This window comes from Hylobates moloch, unplaced genomic scaffold, assembly GCF_009828535.3.
Source record: "Hylobates moloch isolate HMO894 unplaced genomic scaffold, HMol_V3 SCAFFOLD_3, whole genome shotgun sequence".
Taxonomy (NCBI): Eukaryota; Metazoa; Chordata; class Mammalia; order Primates; family Hylobatidae; genus Hylobates; species Hylobates moloch.
The window spans coordinates 64,329,750-64,338,614 of NW_026652278.1; the positions used below are offsets into that span (position 1 = coordinate 64,329,750).

The following is an 8,865-nucleotide window of genomic DNA, read 5'->3' on the forward strand; positions in this document are numbered from 1 at the left end:
GAGACAGGGGTTTCATCATCTTGGCCAGGCTGGTCTCGAACTCCTGACCTCAGGTGATCCACCCACCTTGGCCTCCCAAAGTGTTGGGATTACAAGCATGAGCCACTGTGCCCGGCCTTTTCTCTAATTTTAAAGTGTCTGTAATTTCACAACCTCTTGGCACAGATGTGGGAGTGTCTTTCTTCAAGCTGTCCAGAGTGTTTTGCTTCGAGCTCTTGCTTTGGTAGTTTGGCTCTTACTCTGCAGTACATGGTAAAACTGTACTGTATATACTGGCATATGACATGTGCGAGTATACATGATTCATGTATGTTTTTGAAAGATTTTTTTGTGGATGGTAGAGAGGAGCATTGAGGACTTTTCATCAATAGGTATTGAAAATGATTGAACATTGTTTTATTTGTGTAAACAGAACACGCTATATATTAAAATCCAATAATTAACCGAATGGATAAGCAAAATGTGGCATAAGCATACAAATGAATATTATTGGGTCATAAAAAGAATGAAGTACTGATACATGCTACAACATAGATAAACCTTGGAAACATTATGCAGAGTGAAGAAAGGCCAGACACAAAAAGCCACATATTGTATGATTCCATTTAGATGAAATGTCCAGAATAGGCAAATCCCTAGAGGCAGAAAGTAGATTAGTGGGTTCCAGGGGCTGGGGAAAGGGAGGAATAAGGAGTGACTGCTAATGGGTATGAGATTTTTTTTTTGGAGGAGGTGATTAAAATGTTCTTCTGCCAGGTGCAGTGGCTCATGCCTGTAATCCCAGGACTTTGGGAGGCCGAGGTGGGAGGATTGTTTGAGCCCAGGAGTTCGAGGCCAGCCTGGGCAACATAGTGAGACCCTATCTCTATTTCAAATACATTTTTTTATATTAAAAAAAGTTCTGCAATTAGATGGTAATTATTTTTAAAAATGGCCAAGTTCAGAGGCTCATTCCTGTAATCCCAGCACCTTGGGAGGCTGAGGTGGGAGGATCCCTTGAACCCAGGAGGTTTGGGACCAGCCTGGGCCATGCAGCAAGACCCTGTCTCTACAAAAAATACAAAAATTAGCCAGGCGTGGTGATGTGCACCTGTGGTCCCAGCTACTCGGGAGGCTAAGGTGGGAGAATCTCTTGAGCCTAGGTTGAGCCTGCAGTGAACCCTATTTATGCCATTGCACTCCAGCCTGGGCAACAGAATGAGACCCTGTCTCAAAAAAAAAAAAAAAAAAAAATTAGGGAAAGGAAGAATAATTGGCCAAGACTTGTAAAACAAAAATCAAATCTCTTCTTTTGATCAGATAAAACTTGCTTTAAACTTGCAAAAAAGACCTGATATAAATTCATAAGTAACAAAAAATTGAATTATATTAGAAACCATTAATTCAATGAATACTAAAGCTATGTAGGATGTAGCAAAATATATATATTAAGAAAAAGATTATCATAAAAGTTTTAATCTCCAGGCTCAAGCCCAGAAAATCACTCTCCTCAAAGCTAGGTTAATCATCATGCTTCAAACCAGGTACATTTCATATCACTTTGGGATCCTGGCGACTTTCTCTTTTTTTTTTTTTTTTTTGACAGGGTGTCCTCTGTCACCCAGGATGGAGTGCAGTGGTGTGATCATAGCTCACAGCAGCCTTGAACTCCTCAAGTGATCTTCCTGTCTCAGCCTCCCGAGTAGCTGGGAACACAGGCACACAGCACCATGCCCATCTAATTAAAAAATTTTTTTTTTTTGTAGAGACAGGGGTCTCTGTACGTTTCCCAGGCTGGTCATGTACTCCTAAGCTCAAGCAGTCCTCCCACCTCAGCCTCCCAAACTGCTGGAATTACAGGCATGAGCCACCATTCCCAGTGCTGGTGACTTTCTCCATCACTGGTATTCACGACATTAGTGATGACATCATTACAGTCTTCAATATGCAACTTTGTAGTCCTACTCCTGCATTCTTACTTTAAGGCCTCAGCATTAAGTTTGAATGTAATATTACAGCATCCTCCATTACTTTAAGTCATTGGTTTCAATAGTAATTCATTTAAATCTAAAATGTTAGGCTGCAGTGGCTCATGCCTGTAATGCCCCCAGTTTGGGAGACTGAGGTGGGAGAATCACTTGAGGCCAAGAATTTGAGACCAGCCTGGGCAACATGGCAAGACCCCGTCTCTATTTAAAAATTGGTGGTCAGGCACCGTGGCTCACGCCTGTAATCCCAACACTTTGGGAGGCAGAGGCATATCGCTTGAGGTCAGGAGTTCAAGACCAGCCTGGCCAACATGGCGGAAACTCATTTCTACTAAAAATACAAAAATTAGCTGGGCATGGTGGCACGCCTGTAATCCCAGCTATTGAGAGGCCGAGGCAGGCAGATAGGGAGGCCAAGCCAGGCAGATTGCTTTGAGACCAGCCTGGGTAACATGGAGAAACCCTGTCTCTACAGAAAAATACAAAAATTAGCCAAGCATGGAGAAATTTCGTCTCTACAGAAAAATACAAAAACTAGCCATGCATGCCTGTGGTCCAGCTACTCGGAAGGCTGAGATGGGAGGATTGCTTGATCCTGAGAGGTCAAGGCTTAAGTGAGCTGTGGTGTGGCACTGCACTCCAGCCAGGGTGACAGAGTAAAACTCTGTCTCAAAATAAATAAACACATTTAAAATAAATAAATACAATTACAACTAAAATTTAAAAATAAAACAAAATGTTAAGAGAATAACTCAAATTCTCCAAAAGAACTCTGCACACCATTCCTTCTCTCCTTAAATCTCTATTTTCAGCCGGGCGCGGTGGCTCACGCTTATAATCCCAGCACTTTGGGAGGCTGAGGCGGGCGGATCACGAGGTCAGGAGATCGAGACCACGGTGAAACCCCGTCTCTACTAAAAATACAAAAGAATTAGCCGGGCGTGGTGGCGGGCGCCTGTAGTCCCAGCTACTCGGAGAGGCTGAGGCAGGAGAATGGCGTGAACCCGGGAGGCGGAGCTTGCAGTGAGCCGAGATTATGCCACTGCACTCCAGCCTGGGAGACAGAGCGAGACTCTGTCTCAAAAAAAAAAAAAAAAAATCTGTATTTTCCTTCCCCAAAGCTGGTCACTTTGCTTCTCACCCTGGCCCTGTGCTTTCCTTCCCGTCATTGCGAAAGAATGGTCCTTGCTTCTGTGCCGATCCCAAACCCTTTTGCCCTCAGATCCTCCTGTCCTTCCCTGGCCCTGCTGTGTACTGGCTGTGGGATAGGGGTGGAACTGACCCCTGGGGTCTGCATTTCTCAGGCTCCCAGAGCTGTGGCTGACTTTGGCCAATGGGAGGCAAGGAAGGGAGACTGAGAGCTTGGGAGGAATGGAGAGAGGTATGTTTCTTCTCCTTACTCCCTGCCTTGGGTGGCACCTTGGGCAGGACTCTGGCCTATGGCCTCAGCTCCCACCAGATGCCTGTAGTCCCTGGGCTCAGGAAATAGACAATCTCCTTCCACTATCGCTGTAGCCCAAGGAGGGAAGTATTTTCTTTCTTTCTTTTTCTTTCTTTCTCTTTCTTTCTTTCTTTCTTTCTTTCTTTCTTTCTTTCTTTCTTTCTTTCTTTCTCTGTCTCTCTCTCTCTTTCTTTCTTTCCTTTCTTTTTTTTTTTCAGAGTCTCACTCTTGTTGCCCAGCCTGGAGTGCAGTGGTGTGATCTTAGCTCACTGCCACCTCTGCCTCCCGGGTTCAAGTGATTCTCCTGCCTCAGCCTCCAGGGCATGCCACTATGCCCAGCTAATTTTTGTATTTTTGGTAGAGACAGGGTTTTGCCGTGTTGACCAGGCTGGTCTTGAACTTCTGACCTCAAATGACCTGCCTGCCTCGGCCTCCCAAAGTGCTGGGATTACAGGCATGAGCCACTGCACCTGGCCGAGGGAAATATTTTCTTGCTATTGCTAATCTCTGGGTTACCTCGCTATCCCCCATGTGGCTTCACTTCTCAATCACCTGTATGAGGAATTCCCTCTGTGTTAAATATCTGGAGAAGTTTCCTGATTGGACCCTGGCTGTTGCAGCTTCCAAGGCCACCTCTCTTTGTGGCCCGTATCCTTTTCCCTTGCATCTTCTCCAGGACTTCCATTCTGCAGTTATCTCTCTGAACCCAGCGTCTTCTTCCCATCAGTATAGGGGTGGACTTTAGTATCCCCTATGTTTAGGCAACATCTCTCCTTTGACTCTGCGTCCTCTCCAGCAGTTGCCCTTCTCTGCTCTTCTTCACAATAACACCTCCTGAAAGGGCCACCCATGCCTGCCCCCTCCTTTCCTCATCCCCCCCGTGGCTGGACTTCTGTTCCTACATTCCACCTTTGTTGACAAAGTCACTGATTACTTCTCTATTTTCAGCTTACTTGACCCTTAATTGCCTTCAAAAACGGCTGACTGGGCCATGCATGTAATCCCAGCACTTCAGGAGGCCAAGGCAGGAGGATCACTTGAGCCCAGGAGTTTAAGACCAGCCTGCCTGGGCAACATAGTGAGACCCTATCTACAAAAAATAGAAAAATTAGCCGGGTGTGGTGACTTAACGCCTGTGGTCCCGGCTAAAGGAAGCAGAGGTGGGAGGACGGCTTGAGTCCGGGAGGGTGAGGCTGCAGTGAGCCATGATCGCGCCACTGCACTCCAGCCTGCACAACAGAAGGAGGCCCTTTCTTTAAAACAAAATGGTTGACCACCCCTTCCTTGAAATGCTTTTTTCTCGGGGCTGCCATGCCCTGCCTTATCCTGTTTCTTCCTACTTCTCTGGTTGTGCTTTTTCCTCTGCTCAATATTTAACATGTTGGTATGACCCTGGCTCTGGCCTGGGCCCCCTTCTCTATCTACATGTTTTCTCTCGACTACCTCCATCGGTTGCATGGGTTTAACTACCAAATCTGTGTTTCCAGTTCTGACACCCCAGGCTAAAGTAGCCACCTGGTCACTCCCTATTACATTAGTCAATTTCATTTCTCTGTACCACCTATGATTTTCCTGATTTATTTATTCACTTTTTATTGTCTGTCTTCCCTACTAAAATAAAAACTTCTTGAGAAGGGGCTTCATCGGTCTGCCTCTGTTCTATCCCAGGCCCTCAAAACAAGGACCAGATGTTCAACAAATATTTTTTTATTTTTTTATTTTTTATTTTTGAGACGGAGTCTTGCTCTGTCACCCAGGCTGGAGTGCAGTGGCGCGATCTCGGCTCACTGCAAGCTCCGCCTCCCGGGTTCACGCCATTCTCCTACCTCAGCCTCCCGAGTAGCTGAGACTACAGGCGCCCGCCAACATGACCGGCTAATTTTTCGTATTTTTAGTAGAGACGGGGTTTCACCGTGTTAGCCAGGATGGCCTCGATCTCCTGACCTCGTGATCCGCCCGCCTCGGCCTCCCAAAGTGCTGGGATTACAGGCTTGAGCCACCGTGCCCGGCCAACAAATATTTATTGAATGCATACATGAATTAAAACTCTAATTGGTTGTATGCTGGTGGTTTATTATTTTCATGGAGGAAATGACTTGTAGGCTGTGACACTCAGTTTTTGTCTCTGATGCTTTGTTGCCCTGTTCTGTCACTGAGGGCTGTCGTCATTGCTCTGGCCGTTTTGTGCTCTTTGAATTTCTAATCATCACACTCAACCCAGAAGGCAGCCTTACCTTTCAGCACTCTTCAGCGAATGAATGCAAGTTGGAGGCTGGGTAATTTTTTGATAGGAAATTGAATGTTTATATGCTGGTATATATAAAGCTTAGCTTTTTACAAAGAATTTCTCAAAAGTGAGCTTTGTTGAAGCACTGTAAATTATTAGAATTTTTATGGAAATTTCAATTTAGGAAAAAATGTCATCTGTCTGGGCTGACTTAGTTGTTAGTTGTTTGTCCTTTCTTTTTTTTGGTGGAGGATATGGAGTTTTGCTCTTGTAACCCAGGCTGGAGTGCAGTGGCGCGATCTCGGCTCACTGCAACCTCCGCCTCCCAGGTTCAAGCGATTCTCTCACCTCAGCCTTCCAAGTAGCTGGGATTACAGGCGTGCACCACCATGCCTGGCTAATTTTTGTATTTTTAGTAGAGAAGGGGTTGCACTATGTTGGTCAGGCTGGTTTTGAACTCCTGACCTCAAGTGATCACCCACCTTGGCCTTCCAAAGTGCTTGGATTACAGACATGAGCCACCACACCCGGCCAAGAGGACTTCTTTTAAAAATGATTTCTTGGGCTGGGTGCGGTGGCCCACACCTGTAATCCTAGCACTTTGGAAGCTGAGGTGGGTGGTTCACAAGGTCAGGAGTTTGAGAGCAGCCTGGCCAATATGGTGAAACTCCATCTTTACTAAAAATACAAAAATTAGCCAGGCGTGGTGGCACACCCCTGTTATCCCAGCTACTTGGGAGGCTGAGGCAGGAGAATCACTTGAACTCGGGAGGTGGAGATTGCAGGGAGCCGAGATGGCACCACTGCACTCCAGCCTGGGCGACAGAGCAAGACTGCCTCCAAAAATAAAAATTAAATAAAAATGATTTCTTAAGTAAATTTCAAATATAGAATGTATATGCTAGTGATAACAAAATTAACACTGTTTATGCGAGTCTGCAATAGGTAAATGTGGAGTTGATAGGTGCAATAATTATAGGCAAACACATAGGAACATTTGACGTGTTTTTTTGTTGGTTTTAAAGCATTGAATAATTGGGAAGCTTTTAAGTCTCTTAATTTGAGCAACTAGATGGCTGTATTTATCTCCTTATCTTAAAAAAACTATTATAATTATCTTTCCCACATATAAAACTCTACTGTTTTTTTTTTTCCCATTTTTCTTTCATACTTCAGAAAGACAAGAATCCAGGACTTGAATCGTATCTTCCCGCTTTCTGAGGACTATTCTGGATCAGGCTCTGGCTCCGGCTCTGGATCAGGATCTGGGAATGGCTTCCTAACTGAAATGGAACAGGATTACCAACTAGTAGATGAAAGTGATGCTTTCCATGACAACCTTAGGTCTCTTGACAGGAATCTGCCCTCAGACAGCCAGGACTTGGGTCAACATGGATTAGAAGAGGATTTTATGTTATAAAAGAGGATTTTCCCACCTTGACACCAGGCAATGTAGTTAGCATATTTTGTGTAGCATGGTTAAATGATTAATCTTGGGATAAAGAATTTTATAGAAATTTTGAAACATCTGAAAAAGAAGCTTAAGTTTTATCATCCTTTTTTTCTCATGAATTCTTAAAGGATTATGCTTTAATGCTGTTATCTATCTTATTGTTCTTGAAAATACCTGCATTTTTTGGTATCATGTTCAACCAACATCATTATGAAATTAATTAAGATTCCCATGGCCATAAAATGGCTTTAAAGAATATATTTAAAAAAAAAAATAGCTTGAGAAGCAAATTGGCAGGTAATATTTCATACCTAAATTAAGAATCTGACTTGGATTGTGAATTATAGATATGCCCCCTTTCTTATAAAAACAAAACAAAAAAATAATAAAACAGTGAATTTGTAGAGTGGGGGTATTTGACATATTTTACAGTGTGGAGTGTACTATATACTATTACCTTTGAATGTGTTTGCAGAGCTAGTGGACGTGTTTGTCTACAAGTATGATTGCTGTTACATAACACCCCAAATTAACTCCCAAATTAAAGCACAGTTGTGCTCTCAATACCTCATACTGCTTTACCTTTTTTTCCTGGATATCTATGTATTTTCAAATGTTACTATATATTAAAGCAGAAATATAACCAAAGGTTAAGCTGTCTCGGATCTGTTGTTCTAAACCCAGGAAATAGTTATTTTTGGCCAGACGCTTCTCTAGAAGTCTTATCAACAAAACAACTTTAAACATATTCTACAGTAAACACAAATTTTGTAACCAGAATCAAATCATACTAACTAGCAAATGAAGAAAGCAATGATGCCTTAGCAAGAGGGTTATATATCTCAAAGCACTTCCTCACCTGAAAGATAGTTCCATCTCTGTTCCCCTTAGTTCTGAAAAGCCCCCTTGCATCACCATCCTGGATTCTGTTCTGCACTGTCCGGATCCCAGCTTCAGCACTGAGTACTTACTCAAATTAATCTCCTGTGGACAGAGCCACCTTGCCCAAGGTCATGCTGCTTTGCAGGGCAGCCTGCATCCAGTGACTGGCTGAAGTGGGCATATCAAGGCCTGAACTCAGAAGAGTCATACAGATTCAAAACTCCCCACAGGGTAAGCTCAGGTTTTGCTGGGACTACTTTGTACCTCAATTTCTTCTTTACCCAGTTTTACTTCCTTCCTTCCGCTCATAGGTGTCTATCCTGAGAGTGCTGCCTTAGAAATTTTCTGCTAGTTTCCACCTCAGAATTTGCTTCTTGGAGAACACAACTTGTGACAGGTTGTGCCAGGAGGGATAGGAAATGAATGCTAAGATGGGATTTTGGAGCTAGATTGCCTGCTGCCTGGCTGGCAATGAGGACTCCATCCTTGGCCATAGATGAGCACAGGCACAAGATAGCAGTGCAATTGTTAAAACTTTCACTGGTGATGAACCGAGATGGTACCAGTGGAAGGGAGTGCACCAGGGTGTGATGTACTAGGCGTCTGAGAAATGTTGGCAAGTAGTAATAATAAAGACAATGGTATTGGTTGGCTATTACTGGACTTAATTAATGCTTTTGAAAAAGACAATGAAAGGCTAAGGATGATTAATTAAAGGCTAAATGTGAAAACCACTGGGCCTCCTTGGCAGCATATTAAGAAATTCTCTTCTGTAATAGAAGGACTCAAAAAGCTGAGGACCAAGCCCAGGACTTATGAGAATAGCAGATGGCTGGGCGTGGTGGCTCACGCCTGCAATCCCAATGCTTTGTGGGGGCTGAGGCAGCTGGATCAC

General features: G+C 43.9%; 1 protein-coding gene across 2 annotated transcripts in view; it reads left to right on the top strand.

The window, feature by feature from the left end:
* The window catches only part of SRGN (serglycin), a 22,795-nt gene extending 15,053 nt beyond the window's left edge, over positions 1–7,742 (top strand). For both annotated transcript variants that reach the window (XM_032138817.2, XM_032138824.2), the window contains one exon: positions 6,812–7,742. In XM_032138817.2, the coding sequence (XP_031994708.1) occupies positions 6,812–7,055 (244 nt within the window). In that variant the 3' untranslated portion in view covers positions 7,056–7,742. The remainder of the gene's footprint in view (positions 1–6,811) is intronic.
* Positions 7,743–8,865: the final 1,123 nt, after the last annotated feature.